Source organism: Triturus cristatus, chromosome 12 (genome assembly GCF_964204655.1).
Source record: "Triturus cristatus chromosome 12, aTriCri1.1, whole genome shotgun sequence".
NCBI lineage: Eukaryota > Metazoa > Chordata > Amphibia > Caudata > Salamandridae > Triturus > Triturus cristatus.
In genome coordinates, this window is record NC_140595.1 from 546,631,889 (window position 1) to 546,652,924 (window position 21,036).

Sequence of the window (21,036 nt, forward strand, 5' to 3'; positions counted from 1 at the left end):
AAATCTGGGTAACCGTGTTCGAGGCTTGGCAAGGACGCTCAACATCCTGTGATTCTGGGCAAATCACTCAATCTCTCTGTGCCTAACAAAAAATGAATGTGTCCTTATGTAACGCAACTGGTGCTCATGTAAAGCGATCTGATACCTTCGGGTCAAGTTTGCGCTATATAAAACTCAGAGAAAAAAAAACAGTCTGAAGAAAGAACTTGTGCACTGATGTCTTATCTAGTCTTTCTCTATTGTTCACTTCGGTCTGCCTGCCCCAGAAAATGTCATGTTCTTCAAGTTCCACAGCTCATTCTGTTTACCATTCCCAGAGCACTTCTTTGAAGCCAAAGGAGACCAAGATTTTCAATACGTGCCGCAGCAATATTGGAATCCTCCCCACTTGATCCTTGGAACAGCGACCTACCATGGAAAGGAACAACCAATCTGCTTTGGGAATGTAAGCATGTGCTTTTCAAAAGATTTATGAAAACTTTAGAATTTAGCACATTCAAAAGTACTTCAGACAATCCTCATTCAATCATTCCAATCAATCAATCGATCGGTAATCAATTAGTCAATCAAGTATTATAATAATTCTTCAATATGTTTATCTTTTTGATAAAAGCACTTGTCCAGATGTAGCATACATTCCATAGTTAACAACAAGCATTGGCATAGCCAATAGGTCTCGCCTTTGGGACCTTATAAGTGTTTAGCCATGCAACAGTTGATGTTGTTGCACCAAGGATATTGTGCTGCATATCTAAATACTTATAAGGTCCCAAAGGCGAGACCTATTGGCTATGCCAATGCTTGTTGAGACTTGTTAATGAGGCTTTGTTGTGTTTTTTCACCCCTTTCCAGAACCCCTGCATCCCCACGCTGCCTATTGCAGGAAGAATTGCCCCCCTCCACCCCACAGAAACTTTGATTAGCCCCCCCTCCCTGAAATTTGGCTTTAGTTGCGCCTCTGCACGCTATTTAGATGTAATTGCAATGTAATTGCAATGTAATAGCCTTAAGTCCGCAAACAGGAGGACACGATACTGGTTAATGCCCCTCCCCCTTCCAGAAGATATCGAGCCCCTGAAATGTATATCCGTCATGCATAATTGTGTGGTCGTTACTGCATCATGCTCAAACCATCTATGCTTAATGACAACGTAGTTCGGGCTTGATACATTTCAAGTTTGGGCTCTAAAACCGTTAGTATGAAGACTGGATGCGAGCAGATGTAGATAGACTACAAAGGGCACTGCATGAACTCTATTAAAATAAAAGCGCATTAAACTTTCCTGGAAGGCTCTGGGCGTTGGCTCGGCGCATCTGAAGAGGCCTTCTGTCGCTGGAGGCCGTTCCTTGTCTGCAGTCCATTGATGTGGGAGACCAGCATTTCCTTAAGAATGGGCCACGAATCCAAGAGAGACAAGAGCTTTAGTTGGGCTAGAGAGGGAGTCTGTCTGCTCACTCTTACCTCAGCCTGCTCCGCTGTTTCTGAATAATACGTGGAAGAGCGTCTTTACAGTACTTAATAGCTGGGCAGGGCGCTCTCGGTTTTGTAAGGGGCAAGAACTAAGGTAACGTGAGATGATGTGATTTGCCCAGGAGCAGGCTATGAGGTCAAAAGCGAAAGCTGGGAACATAGTTCAGCTGCCTTAGCTTCCACTAAAATGGATCTCAAGTGAATGTAGTAAGGAGGGCTAGAGAACAGAGCAGAGTGTGCAAACTTTTAAACCTACCCCTTCAACTTCCGAGACAACAGATGTTCTGGATTTCTCTTCTAGAAAGGATTAAAGCAGGAGTATAGCGGCAGCTGGAAATTAGGCTCTTTTTACAACAAATAAAAGATGCGCACCTTTAATACTGTTCACATTTCTATCATTTAAGACGACTATAAGGGCCGTTATATTTAAGGAAGAAACATGTTGCTGAAGGTCACACAGTGTGCCAAATCAAATAAGGAGATGCGTTACTTGACATCAGGACTGCCAAACTGTAGGTGAGATGTTCGTTGGGGGAGTAGGAGACAAGATATTTGACATGTGTGAATAGGCTTGTTTATAAACAATGTTCACCATTTTAATATAGTGAGGTGCAATTTGATGTACATTTATAATTAATTTTGGCTTTTGTCTAATGAGCATTCATATGATTTTCAAACTTGCTCCCACATATTTTCATTTTTTTCATGCAGACAAGCATTGCGGCACCGGCGCTTTACTTTGAACATTAAAAGTAAAGCGCGGGTGCCTCGATTATAGTAAAAGTAAAGAAAAAGATGTTTTTTTCTATTTGTTTACTTTTGCTATAATCGCGGCACCCGCGCTTTACTTTTAACCCCTTCAGTGCCCGCCCCTTTCCCCGCCCAGTGCCGGCCGTTGCATTAGCGGGCGGGGTCTATGACGAGCTGGACTCGTCATGGGCACAGCGCCACCGCGGCCCATGACGAGTCCAGCTCGTCATGGGCACTGAAGGGGTTAATGCTCAAAGTAAAGCGCGGGTACCGCGATTATAGCAAAAGTAAAGAAATAGATATTTTTTCCAATTTCTTTACTTTTGCGAAAGTGAAAGTGATCGCGATTGCGAGGGTGAAAGACTGCTGGCGGCCGGCTGCGCGCGTGCACGCTCACGTGAAGGTAAGCGCTAGGCCAGCCAGCAGCACTTTGAAAACTCATCTACTAAATGTCTCTCCAAGCACAGCGCATGCGCGCTGACTCAGCGAGACCTAAAAAGGGCTCTTTTTTGGATGGCTAATAGTAACGAATTCCATGTTGCACATTTGAAGGTATACGAATTAAAAACAGCCACATGATTTAATTTTGATTTTTTGTGTTGGTCTAATGCCATGATGGCATATGCTTTCAACTTCAGAATTCTGTCTGTGACGCAAAGATTTCTTGCAGTAGGCTACAGAACCAGGCTATACCAGGGCTCTAAGAGCCCCTCCCTCCCGCCAGCGCCTTGAGACCCTTACAGGTGAGTAGTCACGCTTTACAAGTCTATTGATTGATTGATTAAGTGTGGTGGGTCCTGCCAGTGCTCCGACCCGGTAGGAATTTAAATCTAAATTTGAATCGGGTTCCTACCGTGCCCTATATCAATGCCTTTAAAATTACAGTTGAAAACACTGGTTGATTTCTCATCAATATGTGAAAAAAAACGTAAGATAATCCATGTCAGCATCCCTGTTTGCAAATAAAATTTTACATCATTCTGCATTCTATAAAAGTATCTGCTTTTTCAAGATATTGAGTTGCTGTAGTTTATCTCAGGCAAAATTTGACTCTTGTATAGAGCATGCTATGAACTGAATAACCTATAGGTGTCTGGGTGATATCAGGGTGCGCTTGGGTGTTCAGGACAGGGAATGATTCAGAGCTCTGGAATTGAGGCTGAAGGCAGTGCAGGTTTCTTACAATGTCTGACACTGGTTCTTAACAGTATTCGGACTACACCCCCCCCAGTCATTGGCCCCTCCACAGACTACCTAGAGCTATGGTCACATATGTGGGAATAGTAAATTCGATACTATGCAAAGTAGGTACAATTATCTATTAAAATATTGACACTATGCAGATGGAAGATTTCACAAAGATGTAAGACAAAAATGTTTAATTGACTAACTTAGCATAAGGGATTGCAGAGGAAAGTAGTATGGAGAGGAAAAGAAGGGTGAATGAGACACTTCAAAGACCACTACCTCTTCTACAGATCTTAGTAATATTTAATTCACAGCCTTATTTTCAGATTACAAACATTTCAGTTCTCATTATTCACACCATTGTCGTTGTTGCTACTTAATTATCCAATACTGCGAACAAGAACTGGCAAAAACAACAGGTTTGGCTTGTTTTAGGCTTGCGCTCATTGCTGTGCGATGGCTGTATACAGTAACATAAAACTCACTTGGAGGGTCCCAAACACCAGCCAGGTGGAACACTGTGTCAAGCAAACTATTCCAGGTCAATTTGTTTAGGCTGCGCCCTTATCTACATAGGCCACACCTCTTGGAAATAATAAATACTTATGCGTCTTTAGCCACACACCTTTTAGGGACCCACCCAACCATTTTTAGATCATTTTAAGCACTGTAGAAAACCATGTATTTCCAGAATTCAGAATATTGTGCAGACACTTAGTGGAGACACAGATTACATATGGATGTTAAGGCATGGGCAGGAGCTGCTAACCCTGGCCTGTTGTTTGGTACCCCTGGCACTTCTCTTGCTACTCTACTATCAAGGATTATGAAAGCAGTGACTGGAATAGGAAAACAGATAGCCTGTTGGATCCATGCTTACTTCCTGCACTTTCCACTTCTTGGCCTCCCTCAGCCCCTCAGCAATAAACAGAGGATTTTGAGGGGCTAAAGGTGGGGCATTGGGTCAAACTTCTTTCATTATAAGGAGTCACAGAGCATGTGTTATCAATTATGCTGCTACTTGATTAAGGTGCGTTGACCTCCACAACATCACGCTACAAATATTTGTTGTTGGTTGCTCATGCACCTGCTATGATCAGATTAAAAATACTCAATATGCTCATTTTATATTCTCACTGTTCCTGCTAACATTGCTGACTTAAATTAGGCACTTCTTCACCTTTATGGACAGTACTTTGGAATTCTAAACTGATCTTCTGAGTGTCACTTTAGAGTTAGGAATAGCCTGACCTCAAACCTCATCTGAGTAACATACTCTCCTTTCCCTGCCTAGTTGTGGTTCAGTGAGGCAGTGAACTTTTTAGTCTGCCCCATTTAAATACTCACTCACTCAACAAAAGAAGCATAATGTTGACATGATTTGTTCACAATACATGTACTTGAAGCAAATTCACATTTTATCAATCCGTGAGAGAACTATGAATAGATGAAACCTAAACAATTAATGGATCCTACTAGTAATTGATTAGGGAACAATTTGGTGAAAGATAAGGCTCCTTGGAGTACTCAACCATGGAATAACACCAAGCAGATGACAGATAAAATGATGGTACTTACTCATAGAATTCGGCAGCAGGTGTAATCTTGTACTTGGAGTATTTGGTACCATTGCTTAGAAGAGACCCATTGAGAAGCTTAGGGTCAGTGCAGTTTGGGCTGTTCCATTTGTTACCACAGCTCGTCCAGGGCAGTTTTGATGTGAATGATGAGAATAGGTAGTACAAGGACCATGCGATGATGACGTTGTAGTAGAATCCCACATATAGAGCAATGAGTATCACAGCGTAGCCCACACCTAGTAACAATAATCAAAGACATATCTTAGTCATGCTTATAAACAGTGCAACAATTATTATATGAAGAATTTATAGACCAAACCCTCCAGTGACAAGGCAAGTCCAGTGCAGTAAATACACAACCAAGATTACCCAAACTGCAGGTATAGTGATGTCCAGGATGCAGTTTTACTGCTGTATTATTAGTAATCCAATATGTATCCTGTTGGAAATTGGGTTACTGGTTGAGTAGGATGAAACCTCACTCAAGCAGCAATCTAAATTTTGGTCAGGGTGAAACATAAGCAAACACAAAAATAACATGTGCTTAAACTTCTGATAGCTTGACACAAACCAATTAGGCTTAACTTCGAGGCAATGTGTGAAGTATTTATGCAGCATATTCAAATAATAAGTATGGCTGGGCGTAGTGGGCGTAGTGAGGCTACGTGAAGCATTACGGAGGGGGGGCAAATCTACGCCCTCCCGCACACTTCGCGTAGCCCCACTACGTGCCGCCCGCCTCCCTCCCGCCCTCATTTTACAATTACTTAGAACATTACATATAAAGAAAATTACTTACGTGAGCTGCCGCGCCCCTGGGCTCCATCTTGCTGCTTCCTGGCTAGCTTCTTCCTCACGAATGCCCATGCGTGGGCGCCCACGCATGCGCATTTCTCGGGAAAAATGCACATGCGCGGGCGCCCGCGCATTCGTGAGGAAGAAGCTAGCCAGGAAGTAGCAAGATGGAGCCCCGGGACGCGGCGGGACGCGGCAGCTCAGGTAAGTAATTTTCTTTATATGTAATGTTCTAAGTAATTGTAAAATGAGGGCGGGAGGGAGGCGGGTGGCGGGCAACTCTGCTCCGCCGCGGCATGTGCGTAGTCTGCCCCTGCTACGCCTACTTTGCGAAGCGCGAAGTGGGCAGTACTACGCACACCCGCGGGCGGAGCGGAGCACTGCGCCCACCCTTAATAATAAGAAGTGAAAGCATATCACAAGAAAAAAACAAAACCAATTCAGAAAAGGTGAGTAAAATGTTCTAAATGATATGAGACCAAAACAACAAAAAACCGATCTGTTGCATAGGAAATATGCATTTTTAAATATGTAAGTGAAAATAGTGCCTAGAAGCACAACGCACCAGTTCGGCCAACAGCGATGGAGTGCGGTCAGATACAGGGATCAAGTTAGGCCCACTGAATAAAATACACAAAATTATGTAGTAAGAGTAATTATGGATTTAGAACTATTTTCTTTGTCCCCTTCGATCCAACATCGATGCGAGGATGCATTTTACAGTGAGAAACAGAGCTAAATGCTATAGAACATAAATAGCAGCATGACCAGTCAATCGCACATGCTAAATGTGCACTTGATGTAGGATGTTTCCCCAACTTCCTCCTGGCATTTAATACTATTTTCTTAGCACACAATGCACCCTCACATCCATAATGGATGTGGGGATGCATTTTGCGCTATGAAAATTGTGTTAAATGCAGTTGAACATAAACAGTAGCTTGAGGAACTTCTTGCACTCATTAAATGTGCTCCTGCGGTAGGATTATTTCCCCCCAAACTAGTGATAAAAGCATGAGTAGACAAAATTGCATTATTATTGGGAGTTCCCCATGCAGAATTATTGAAATTACTCTGAATACTCTGGCATAATGCAAAATGTTCCCAGGCCTATTATTTATCAAACTAAAACATAGTTCAAATATCTAGAAAAGTAGAAACCTACATCTGAATATCCTAAACAAAGTGACATTTTCAGAGATACTTATATAGAGAAGGGAAGCCACAACAGCTTTAACGGCTATCAAACTCAGTAAGCAAACTAAAAATAGTTTTTTAAAAATGGGCTTAGTGGGCTTACATTTAAAGTTTTTACAAAAGCTGTTTCAACACAGTTAACTTAATGACTGATGGTGATATAACCTAGATAGGGAAAGTGATATCCTAGATGTTTCGATCGATAAACAAATAGATCTCAACTGCCCACATGGCATAAGGCCAACTTTTAAGAGGTCCTAGTTTTTCAGATAACACTGTTCTCGCTGCAACTTATACGTTGAAAAGTAAAACTAGAAGCCACGGTAAGCTTAGTGTGGTAGCTATAAAAAACAGTTCTGGCTGAATCATCATCAAGACATGAGCACATAATATGGCATTGCAAGTACTTGATTTTTAGGTCTTACCTGAGCCAGTGCGCATGCGCTGCTTAGCGAGGATTTAGTAAGGGGTTTAAAAATTCTAAACACACACTTGCGTGTGCTTTTTTTTTAACACCTGCAATTGGCTTTTGCATGCGTCTTTCTAAGAAAGACAGCACGCAATTGGTCCAAGGCGGTGATTGTCCCGCCTTCTTTGTTCCTTGACCTAGGGCGCTTGGGAGCGAGCATTAATGCCATCTGTTTCCAATTATCACGTTTGCGTTAATTGGAAACAGATGAGACGATGGTGGTCAGCGCTGGTCGTGCTGGTTTTTCGCCTGCAGCGGCGGGCACAAGCGCTCGCGCACCACTCCCGGGCTTGTTGTACATTCCGCCGTGCATAATATGCCCTCCTCCTTTCAATCTTTCATTTGATCTTTCCTTGTTTCCGCTCTTTTTTTCTAGTTTGCATTTCCCTCTTTCACAACCCCTCCCTGATTCTCTAGTTCTTGCATCTTGCGCCATTGTGTCTCATTTTTCTTTCACCTATGGCCACACCACCTATTACTGCCCGGTCTCCAAAGTGCCATCTTGTCACGAGCTATGCCGTGTTTGAGTCCGGGGTCTTCCATCTCACAATTGATATTTTCAGGTATGTTAGTGGCAGTGCAACTGGATCCGCTGACTTGACCCAGGGATACAAGTCCCATAATTTATTAGGATTATTTATTTCTAAATTGTTTTTATAAAGTGCGAACAGGACAGACTGCTGTACAAATAGAAGGAGGTCAAGCTGCCCGATGCTAAGCTTGGAAGTTAAGTAGTGAATAATGAATGCACAGCGCTGAAAATGTTTTCCCTGCGACGTGCAGTAATCTTGCAGCATTTCCTTCACCCCTATTTCAGTCATACATCTCTCTCTTTCGGGTGTTTAGAGTAAGATAAGGAAGCCAGACCACTCACTGTACCTGCATTGCATTCTGGTATTTGCAGTTCTGTGTTTTTAACTAAAAACTATAGCACACGTCCCAGAATCCTAATAGGAGAAGGAAGAAATGCTGTGGAGGGAACCCTAGCTCCTAGTCAAACCACTCACTGGCCTACATATAAAGGCAGATTCCCGCTGCTTATGTGTCAGCCAGCTGAACTATCTGAAGAAAATGTAGGTATTTCAATTTTCCGCATAGATTGGAATCATGTTCTAACCGGCGCATACAGATACGTGAGCCGCTTACAAACATCTGCTCCTTAAAGACTCTTACTTTGAAGGCTATTGTTTTTCATTGTGTTCTCTGAGAAGTCATACCCTATGTTTCACCTGCCTCTTTACTACCCCCTCCCCCACCCCCCGGCGTCAGCAGTGAAGTTAGTGTGTGCTACTTTAAGCAAAGTATATAGTGGTTTAATGTGGCTACTTGCTCAGTCCATGGAACTACCGACCAATCCCTGCCAGTGTACCTACATTTTTCCTTCCTAATGCATTATGGGAGTTGTAGTCTTGGATAACTTTTCTTTGACTAGTTCCGCTTCATTACCACATTACACTGGCATGTAAAAGGGAATACCGAGACTGGAGACGGGGTCACATTCTCGAGTAATGCAAGTTGTACTTGCAATGTGCTTATCAGGACAAATGTCAACATCCAGAAACTGGGTTTGCGGTGAGATGTAAAGTCTGTCGAGCAAGTACACCCAGCTATGACACAGTGTTGTCAATTGATCCCATGCAGTGTGTGGCTCTTTAACCAGCCCTTTACCTTTTACTCAGCAGAACGTTGCGGTTTTCGGATTGCGCTTTAGTTTTTCTCATATTCTGTGTATTACATTTGACAAGCGGGGCAACTGATAGCTATGTATGTCTCAGGTTGTCTCCTGAAAGTTTTTACTTAGTTACCTATCCAATCCTGAGTTTTCACTTGCATGCTGGAATTATATGGCAGGGGAGAACCAAATTATGCAGCAAGGTTGACTAAATTATGCAGCTATAAATAGCAAAATATGCGGCGTGACGCAGCACATTTTGTGGTGGCACTACCTCGTTATTTTGTCACTTGTATAAATGTTAACACTATCTGGACAAATGTTGCACCTCATTAGAACCAGTTTGACATCCATTCCAAACACACCAATCGGCAACAGATAAGTACCAAAACTTGTTACTGTGTTTTTAGTAACTTTTGATCTGTCTGAGCAAGATTTTTTTTGTTTAAATCTGTAGTTTATGCATCAGTTGATGGTTATGTGGCAAGTGTGGCAAATCCATAATTATGTGGAAAACGCAACATCCACAAAATTGCATAATTCCTATGGCCTTAGGTTAATAATAGCAAAAGTGCAGCTACCAAAATGCAAAAAAAAGAAAGAAAAGATTTCATAAGCTTTTCAGGCCATTTCTATGGGCCGGCCTGTGATTTGTGAGTGTCATCCAGTCCACGATTGCTTATTATATTAGGGTTCCCACAACGATTGTGTTCCCTATAATGCAGCCCCGGTTTTCTCTCAATGTCTTGACCGTGTGCCATTCCATCTTGTGTGGAAAACGTCCTCCCTGCTCACTAGTTTGGGAGTGAGATGCGCTGTATTTTGTTTCTGCACATAGCACTTTATATTATCCCCTTTCATTTGAAACAAGCATTGGCACAGCCAATAGGTCTAACTTTTGGGACCTTATAAGTATTTAGTTGTGCAGCACAATATCCTTGGTGCAAAAACATCAACCGTTGCATTGCTAAACACTTATAAGGTCCCAAATGCGAGACCTATTGGCTATGCCAATGCTTGATGTTATTGTAGCCTAGAAAATTACTCTGTAGGCAGCATTGGGGTACTTAAAGACTTTAAAGTGTATGGCTGAAGAATTCTGCGCAAACTGCACATTACCGTGCTTCCCAAAATGTTGAATACTACGACCCACTTTTTAGAACAACAAACGTTTGTGACCCACCTAGCTTTAATGGACATCAGCAGGCGATCTTTTAATGTAATTAAAGCAACGTGTAGCAGCACACTGTCATTTACAGGCAGCACATTATCCATTCAAATGACCACTACATTTGCACAGATTTACGGTTTTACTGATAAAACTATATTGCACACAAATGATAATGTGTGGACCTTGGGTTTCAGTGAATATTAATTATTTGTGCATCACTAAGTAAAGTGTCCCACCACACTTCAGTATTACAAAAAAAGTGCTTCATTTATGCTGTCCATACTGCTCAATGTGTACTGTTCATTTGCAGGTATTCACATTTTGTTGTGTATTACACAAAATGACACCCTGCAGCTTTTCCTTTCACATCCTCTGTACCAAAGCAGCAAGAAAGTCACATAATTAAATTTACTTTTCTTTCTGGGACTGCAAAGTGAGAGGAGTTTGTAAACATAGATCCAATGTTAAAAAAAACCCATCAATTTGTGAGAAGACATACCCTGCCATTTGACCTCTGTCTTTGAAGCGCAACAAATGTGTGCAAAGATAAATACATCATTTAAAGGCATCAAACCCCAGTTTGAAAAACACTGGAGTATTAGCATTTTAATAATCATTGATTAACTTTGTGCCTCCTATAGAAGTTGGAAGATGGGATACTTGTACAAAATATGAAGGGCCCGATTCACAGAACTAACTTAAGACAAAATCCTGAACATACTACTTTTGGTATTCACAGAAGGCATTTAGTATTAGTAAAGTTAGGATTTTCTCTTAAGTCTGTCTTAAGTCTGTCCTAAGTTTGTCTTAAGTCTGTTTTAAGTTAAACTTAAGACAAAAGCCTAACGTTACTACTACTTGCCTTCTGTGAATACCAAAATTAGTAAGTTTAGGATTTTGTCTTAAATTAGTTCTGTGAATCGGGCCCTAAGGGTATATCATCCACCATGCTTGCCAAGGAGCATCCCATCCACAAAACTCTAAATAAGGCACTTGTTTAACATGTGACCTCACTCTCGTTCCTAATATGCATTCTCACACACAATACCGTTCTTGTTATATGAAGATCTAAAGGACGAAAATTCAATAAGAAATGAACAGCCATGCTGACAAAACTGAAAATGAGGGACTCATTATAATCACTGCAAGAATGTGGTGCGTTAATACTGCACGATATAAAAACCTGTCTGAGATGGTGAGATTTTACTGGGTTCAGTTTTCACCAGAAGTGGTGACACTTCATTTTTCTGGGTGGTGCATCTTGGAATGGGGAATTACGTTGTAATCCATGAATATAACGACGTATGATAATGTACATCTCATTTGAAATCGACTTAATTTATAATGTATTAAATTTGAATCCTTAAGGCGTTCTGCAGTGTTGTCCCCCGGTCGTGGTGACAATTCTATTTGACCTTTCTTGAACCCAGAATAGTGCTTGAATGCCAATGCGTGACTCAGAAAGTGTATTTTCATTTTGAGATTTTCAATTTAAAAATTTCGTTTGGGAGTACATTGAATCTGGGGAAAGTGCATATTCGGGAATGAGGGTTATTAAGGAACTTGTGCTATACATGTTTTTCTATTTTTAAACCTGGAATTTGACGCTATGGTATATTTTGTCTCTTTTTTGTAACTCCACCAATAAATACTGATTGTAAAGAGGTCGAAGAGATCGTCATAATTCCTAAAGAAGAACCTAATACAGTTTAAAGGCATTGAGAATGTAGGCTTAAAATGTAGTGAAATGGTTTTAAACAGGCCCTGGTGATATTTCCATGATGCTGGTGTAATCTTGCATGATTTGGGGAATTTTTCATTACCTGAAATTACACGATTACCCCATGTGATGAAATTACGCTGTATTATATTTATCAGGCAGGTCGCAAATTGCGACCCTCTCCAACAGGATCCCATCATTGTCTGATGGGGTCAGCAGACCACCATTCCTGTGGTTCCATTTAAATATATGTTTTTAATACAGCCCGTTTTTCTTAAAGGAAAAGGCTGTATTTAAAAAAAAAAAAAAAACTTTACAAAAATCTTTGGTTGCATGTTGGCAGTGTTGCCCAGGACCACTGCACACTCCCAAATATTCACAAAAGGGAAGGGGTTTCAAGAGGACTCTCCTGTCCCTTTGCTAATGGGTTACTACCTCCTCTGAGCAGTCGGTAACCTATTAACGGTTTGCAATGAAATTTCAATCTCAACCATTGATGCATAGTACTTCGAATCACAATTTGGAAGGGATGCCATAAACACTCCCCTTTCAAAACTGGATTCGGTGTGCATTTCTAAACCCATTTTTTAAATCTGTAATCACTTACTGAATTTGAAAATGGGTTAAGCAAATAGTAAAAAGCCATTTAGCAAACTGCAAGATTTGTGACTGCTAAATGTTTTCGTACATCTGGATCCAATTACTTATTTGAGCTGTGGCATGCATCCATTATATCATTTCCATTTCTGTTTTTTAAAACTAGACTGAAAGAAATCACCTTTCCTGTAATTGTACTGGTTATTCCATCTTATTGGATGGCACACTGATGAGGAAGATTTATGAACTTGCATATCAGTTGAGCCAATTTGTACTTTTTATTACTTTTGTTGGAAACCTATTGTTGGTGGCATCAAGATAAGCATACCTGAATATGTAGTTTGTGGGTCAAGAAATGGCAATGTCAAAAACTCATAGAGTATGCTGTTCCAAGTCAAAGCCTAGGGGAACATAATTTTGCGCCTAAGTGAATCAGTGGTCGGTGAGTGCTTTTTAGGTCGACCCTAGAGCCAGCTCGCATATGCTGCTCTGCGAGGCTTGTAGCAATTCCTCTGTGCAATAAAACACACCTACCACTTCTTGTTTGGTTGCTTGGTGTGCCGTTATAAATCCCATTGTTTTGGTTGGTGCACAGGGTACATTTGTCCCGCCTTGTGGGTATTTTGTCCAAGCCCAGGCGATTGCCCCTGCCACATGGATCCTTTCAGTGTGGATCATGTGTTGGGTTTCGCTGCACTACTTTATGTTTATTTTTGGTATTTCATGGGCCAACACAGCCTCACACATACACTGCACTTCATCTTTAACAATGCTTGTGTACGAGCACGTCGCCTGTTTGGTGAGCATTGTTAAAGATGAAGTGTGGCATATGTGTGATGCTGCCTCTGCCACGTACAGCAGCTGTGCGAAAGTAAAAAATTTACATGTAGCGCGGCACCCGGCTGTGAAGCTGCATTTTCCAACTAATAGCCTGCACTGTGCCCGCTTCACGGCCGGGTGCTGCGCTTCATGTAAATTTAATTCAATGTTGTACATTCGCACAATCAAGGTAATTACGTTCTAGTGTCCAAGGGTTGCTGTACCATTGTCGCACTGAACTAAAAACTAAGCATTTGCAATGCAACAGGTCTCGCATTTACACGAGTTTCAGTTGTTGGCATTGTAAATGACAATGCCTTTTAGTTAGGTTTATGAAACATAAATAAAACGCATTGTCATTTACAATGCCAATAGCTTAAACTCACGTAAATGCGAGACCTATTGCATTGCAAATGCTTGGTATGTGGGCGAGGGCTTTTGCTCCAACTGAAAAACATTCCCACCAACCACTGATTCACCTAGGCTCACAAACAGTGTCCCCATAGGCCTTGGATAGGAACAGCATACTCTATGAGTGTGCATGCTTAATCTTTATCACTTGGTTCTCAAAAAAAGGGGGGAATTAGAGGTTAATGGTTAGGTTCACCCTCCACTAAGGCAACATTTCCCTTTTTTGTCAAACCTCTGACCTCTGGACGATAAAGTTTTTCAAAGTTTTTTTAAAAAAAATTTGCCTTAGTCAATACCTCGCCTTTACAATTTTCGGCCTGGGCCACAGAGTATTGCAGACATTATTCGTCTAGGGCAACTGTGCAGTATGAACATCACACTCCGTTTTGTTGCCACCACCACACACGAAACATTATTATTCCACCGCAATTCCATCCCAATCCAAAATGGCCGCTCCAGTTAGGTTCCCGTTCAGGAGCCCTCCTCGCTTTCCATGCGAGTTCAATCATTGATAACCAGCTCCGCACCGGGGACACGCCAGAATGCGGTCCGTGAGGTATGGCTCCATTAGGTGTCCATGAGTGTGTTTGTCCACGTACAAGTAAGTGACTTTTGAAGGGCAGGATCTTCAAACCTAAACGCCACGAGGAGATCAGCTTTCCCGTTTTTTCTTACCCGTAGGGCGAACCTTCACTACGGAGCACGCCACGGTCCTAACGATCTCATTTACATTTACAATTCTTTCCTAGATGTACGAGATCACCGCACCCCCTCCGTTGACCATGAGGCACATTGTTGCTTTTTATTAAGTATGTAATGTCTTTTTCTTTGTTTATTGTATGTGTGTTATATGTTATGTCAGACATGTTGGTGTTACGAATTTCGATCCACTGTTTCAGCACAACGCCAGCATGGAGAAAATAATTAATAATTTCTCTTCAGTTTTAAATCACAAAGAAGCACATCAGAAAAGAAAGTGTACGAACACTTGGGTGTAGTGTGCTCACGACTAACATTGACAATAGTACTTTTGTTCATATATATTTTTTCCTTTAACCTTTGTTTTATATCCTACAGATATTTGCTGACGTACATTACGTATGTATTTCTAAACGCATGCCTTATAGTTGCAGCGTCTCACTTATTGCACCTGATTCAGGTTAACTAGGAGTGGCATTTTTTCACACTGGGCTGGTCCCAGTGGAGTCCTGAAGAAGAGCTGGGGAAGCTCGAAACTAGTTGACCAGACCATATGCTAGGCCCACCTTTCCATTATAGTAAGGGTTTCAAGCAGATCACCCCGTTTTAACTTATCAGCTTAGAGCATTAATAAAGCATTAATAAAGTCTATTTGGCCCACTAGCTGATTATTTTAATTTTCCTTATCCCACTCCACCATTTCACTTGCACTACACATATTCTGATTTCTAGTGCTCCTTCGTAATTCGTAAGTTGTAGCACGCCTCAGTCCGTAGAGGACTGGGAGGACCCCAATCATGAAGCATGTCACCGTGGGGAAACCCTGGTGAGTGAGGGGACTCAAGAAAGAGTTAATCTTTCCCTTTCTTTCAAATTGGTGTTTTTCAGGATCAAGTTGATTTCGGACACCGCCTATTCACCCAGGTTAGGTTCTTTTGACTTGACTTGCTTAATCTTTATCACTCCCAGTCCCTCCAATTCCTGTGACAGCCAGCAATGTACCTAGCTTCCTCTATGTTGTGTTTTGATGGGTCTCATGGAAGATTAGGCTTTGACTCAATAAAGGATTATACTTGTTGCATCAGCATATACACCACATCCAGAGGGGCGAGGGTCTTCCTCTTTGCATCCTCAGTGCAGATGATGATGTACTGGAAGACATTCTTTAGAAAAAACTTCAGCTCTCCTCCAGCCATGTGGAAAGTTATGACAGTATATGATGTTCTAAATCATTACACCAAATCAGTACTGGCTACCGATGACACACCCTAAAAACTTTAGATTGCTTGAAATTCACAGTCCTTTGAGCTGGCAACAGTTACAGGCATGTTCAACAGTTGTTTGAGTCTTTCACTGACAGGAGAGAGTTAGATTTTCTTCTGAAGAAGTCACCAAATGACAAGGTCCTCCCTGGTGTTGTCTTAGCTCCAGTGCTGTTGGTCCCATCTTTGGGCTCCCTCAGTGTTTCCAGCACAGCTCCTTTGGGTAGTGAAGAGTCATTTATTTAGCAACTTTCAAATATTTTTTTAAAAAGGATTTCAAAAGCAGGGTATCTGGAAAAGAGTGCCAGCACGTTTCTGTACTATGGAAAAGCCCTACCTCTAAGGTGTTAGAATCTGAATTGGGAACACATTGGATGCAGATTGGAGAGGTTGATCAGGTCTATATCAGTTACAGTTTGAAGCCATAAATGACATACAACTCTATGAAGAAGAGATGACAATGGGCTGAAATATGATTGTGCCTTGATAGCCCAGCACTAGACACACCATAGTGTTTTGAACCAGCAGTAGTGGATTAAGGGACTGTCACGTATTGCGGTAAGTAAGAAAGCAAGTCCTGAAAGTTGCTTTCCTTTTGGCGTTTATTAAGCAACTAAACAGAAAATGTGTGACCGAAATGTCCCTCTTTTTTTCTTTTCTTCCTGGGGATCAGCTCCTTCGGGCGTTTTTCTCCATCCAGATGATCGACAAAAAATACAAAGAAAGAATGACACAGGTCAGTGTCAGGTTCAGACTTCTGACCGTAGCAGAGAAGGGAGTGTAGGATTGACACTGTGAAATAAAAAGGCGGATGGATTGAGAGAAAGGATAGTACCTTCACCCATGAAAACAGAAGAGGTAGAGAACACCAAAAACCCTGTGCGCGTCTCGTACGGGTTTAGTCACACGTGTGTTCCCCCTGGAAGGACTGTGTCCATCTCTCTACCCACCTCCCAAGGATCGAGCACGCACCTGTGAAAGCCACGTTTCTCCATGAACGTGGCTGGGCGCTAGGCGAAATCGCTGGCCTACTGCTGTCTTTGCGGCTGTCTCTGTTCCAGGCTCAGTGTTCCGCAGGCAGTGCTCTGGGTCTTCTCCGGCGTGTGTTCCTACTTGATTTCTTTTACCTGGGACTGGCCGCGCTTCTCTTTGGCAGTCTTCAGTTTTCTCTTCCGGCATTGACTCCACTCTCTCCTCGATCTCGCGTGCCTTGCTTTCTTCCTGTTCCAGCTTTGAACGACCTCTAGGGGTGTGCTCGTACCTAGATCAGCTTCCAGTGTGTCTCAGAACAGCGAGGAATCTAAGGGGCCGTAATCCATTCCTCATGTAGGTGGGCTGAAAACAAAGAAGAGGTTTGGGCAAGTAAGGTAAGGCCCACTCTTCGCTTACATCATCTGGGCTAGCACAGTGTGATGCGTGACAGGAACTTCTCTCTGACAGCAAGATAGATAGAAAATCCATAAACCTTAAACAATAATCACAAGCCTTGTGAGGGTTAACCACACAAAGCATTAAATTAACCAGTCTTCCTAGACATGATGGAAAAAAGTCTACACACCAACAAAGGGGTCGACAAAACATCGAAAAAAGCCTGTCAAATAGTGACAGAGGGTAGCTCTCTTCATGGATCAGCTCTTGACTGGTGCAGAAAGAAAGGAACTGACTTCAGCGCGCCGAGGTGGTGCCTATATAGGTGATGTGGACGTCACTACAGTGCAGATGATGCTGATGATGTCAAGCGGAGCCGAGCAACGCCACCTACCGGCACGCAGGGGTATTGTTCAAAGAACAATCTTCCGGATCCAGTCTGATGAATGGGAAATTCAAAGGTAAGAAGGTAAGGAATCTGTGGCTAGATGTCTCTGTCAGATATAACATTCCAGAAAATGCTGAAGAGGACAGGTTTAAAGAACACTCCATCGTGATGCACTAATAATCCACAAACCAGCTACCCTACCCAGCACAGGTTAACTGTATCCTTACCATAACCCTGTACATTGCTCCTTTTACTCTTGGATAGGCTGTCCCTATAGAAATAACACATAAATACATACACACATACATAGATATGTATATATGTACAGTGACCTACAATTTAAGCATGCACTCCACCAAGTGAGCAATATAACACTAACTGCAGTACGTATATCAGCTCATCACTTCTAAAACCACTTGATAATGACAAGTGATTTTAGAAATACACTGACAATGATTTACACTTGCAGTTTTTAAAATACATCTGCATTAATTTAGTTCAGTCTTATTATTTCCATCCAATTTACTTCTCGCCCCATATGTATTTGTATTTCCAATGAGAACCGGTATTTGGTATGTGTAGTGGTGGAGGTTTGGGTGGAAGTAAATGTGGGAGGGAAGCTATTTATACTTAGTGGCAGACGAGATGTATATATGCGATCATACTACACTAAATTAGCATTTAAAACGGAAATACAGACATTACGTAATTATCATGCAATACAAAATCATCGCTATATGCGTGTCAAAAAATGTAACACATGCCAACTTCTGTGGTCTGCTATTTGTTACTGTTAGAGTTCACTGTTCCATGTCTCATTTGATAACGCAAGATTGCGTTCGCTTTGCAAATGCACGGATCAGCAAATGACAATAAAGGCAGCCAATGAAAACATTTAATTACTTTATCATTGGGAGGTAATAGGGAACATTCCAAGTGATGACATTAACTGCACAACAGAATCAATTAATGCTGAAGTTTCCATATTCTTCTCAATGCATTTTGAAGTTTCTAACTCTTTCAAAACCCTTAAAAAGAGGTGGTGGTTCCAATCAGACGCCCTGTGCTTCTGGCTTTGTTGTGTCTCAGAGTTTCACTTATTAGTTTCCAATTCTCTTCTAAAATACCGTCAACCGTTATTTATGTGCAGAGAGAGCTGACCTGGGAAAAACGCATCTAAATGTTTTCAATTCATAGATGTTTACAGAGCCATGAGAGATATGTTTTTTCTCAATACCTTAATGTCTAAAGCAAGAGTTGATTCCATCATCAGTGTTGCTATATATAGGCTTCAATCGCTCTTTTTCATTCATTGTGGGGATTTTCCTCTGGATCCTGTGGCAGTCAGTGGTTACTAGGCAGACACTAATGCTGGTGTCTTGGGGGCCTTTGGTACTCCTGCATATTCAACCAGGGCACTCCTTTTAGGCATATTACATAGTAGTAGAGCAGTCACATCTTATTGTAGGAGGGCATAGTTGGTTAGAAATGCAGATACAGAACACACAATAAGTAACACAAGTTGAACTCAATCTCAAAACATAGCCCTTGATTCTAAGCACAGTATGCTTTTATTTAGAGGTCAGTAAAATATGGGACTTGAAATAGCAATATATAGAAAACCACAAAACTTGGTAGCATCATCTGTGCCCAAGTTAAGAGCTCAAACACTTTTGTAAATGGTATGCGTTTGGTATAGACTTTCTGTAACATGAGGTAGACAATGTTATCCTACGGGTAAGGTTTCGGGGTCACCAGCAATTTCAATGAGTTCTCAGGTTTAATACAGTGTTTGTTTATCCAGGTTAGTCAATTGGTTAGAGGTGCCAGACAAGAGACAACGATGTATCGTGTCTGATATAGTATGTCTGGTCCCATCCGAACTTCGCTCAGGCGCTATGTGCAAGACTGGTCAACTGAGTGAGTTTGAAGGTGTTTGGCTAAACTGCTTGTTAAAAGAGTCCAAAGAGAGTGAGACCGAAATACCCATCACCTAAAATGAAAATTGGATGCCACACAGATACACAAAATTGTATTTAAGTGCTAAAGGCAAGTTGACCTTGGTGTCATTGTGTGCTGGAGTACTGGGCATAGTCAGAGGTTTATAAAACCAGCTAGAAGGTAAATTGGTCTTCAGTAAATTGAATCAGACTGGCTTTTAGAAGAAGAGTGCACCAAAAATGTGGCTAACGTGTTTGGGGAACCTACTTTGGAACTGGCCAGTTGAAGTCAAGATATTTGTTTGCAGTGTGCACTCACACACAGAGATATCAACGTGTAAATATTCCTTATAAAGAATATGAGAGCCTGTTTAGTCTAATAACAATGCAGGAAAGAAAAGTTTACACTGCAGACACTCATAACACCTATGTCAGAATTAGAATCAGTGAAATGCAGGTTGCACACAATTAATAATCTGCAGCAGGCACATTAAACCACTGAGGTAAGATATTGTATAATCTAATGAATAGAGCACTTAGGAAAAATACAAAACCATTATGTCACTATATAATGTTGGGGCACTTGAGGCTGCACTATAAACAGCAAGTTTTCTTCATGCATTGAAAATAATCAGGCAAGGTGCGCTCCGGTGACATTGTCACAATTCTCTCAATCCCTGCTCATGCTCGACTACCACCATCCTTTACGAGTGTGTGTGGCTGGATTGAATGGCTGCAATCCAGTGTAAGTTAGAGTACAGCATTTGCTTCCTGAAGGGGTGCTTCCAGAAACAAGAACCCCCACCCGCACTCTGGCCCCAAAAATGGAAATGAAGTTTGGGCCTGTCCACAAAGGCTTGCTACCTTCAATTTATTTTTGTTAGACCTGGCACCATTGGTGTGGGTGTCCCCTGCATTTTTTTGCCTTTGCCTCCTGTGTTTTTACTGTGTGTTGGACTCCATTTTGCTGGTCTAGATGATTTGGACACTTTGTCACTGCTGTTCAGTGCCAAAGTGCAAGTGCTCCCTTTGTAAATTGTTGTAATGGATTAGTGATTCCATGACTGGCATATTTGATTTACTTGTTAGACCCTAGTATGGTGCACTGTGTGTGCCCAGGGCCTGTAAATTGAATGCTGCTAGTGGGCTGCAGCACTGATATTGCCACCCACAGAAGTAGCCTGTAAAATGTATCTCTGGCCTGCCATTGCAGAGCCTGTGTGCAGCCTGATACTGCCATGTCGACTTGGCAAGTGCATCCACTTAACAGGCCCTAACCTTCCCTTTTCTTACATGTCAGGCACCCCTAAGGTAGGCCCAATGTACCCCTGTGGTCAGGGTGCAATGTATGTGAAAGGTAGGACATGCCCTGATGTGTGTGGTATGTCCCAATAGTGAATTACTGCCAATTTAGTTTTCACTATTGCAAGGCTACCTGTTACCATAGGACAGAATGGGGAGTTTGTTTATAACATCTTATCAACATAACTGGCCCTAGGAACTAGGTAGAAAATTAAAGTTTAGTATGCCTGAACTCAG

General features: G+C 41.8%; 1 protein-coding gene across 1 annotated transcript in view; it reads right to left on the reverse strand.

The window, feature by feature from the left end:
- SLC6A2 (solute carrier family 6 member 2) overlaps positions 1 to 21,036 on the reverse strand; it is a 1,123,441-nt gene that overhangs the window by 708,844 nt on the left and 393,561 nt on the right. Inside the window, exon 4 of the mRNA XM_085639971.1 lies at positions 4,988 to 5,225. Within this exon, the coding sequence (XP_085496097.1) occupies positions 4,988 to 5,225 (238 nt within the window). The remainder of the gene's footprint in view (positions 1 to 4,987; positions 5,226 to 21,036) is intronic.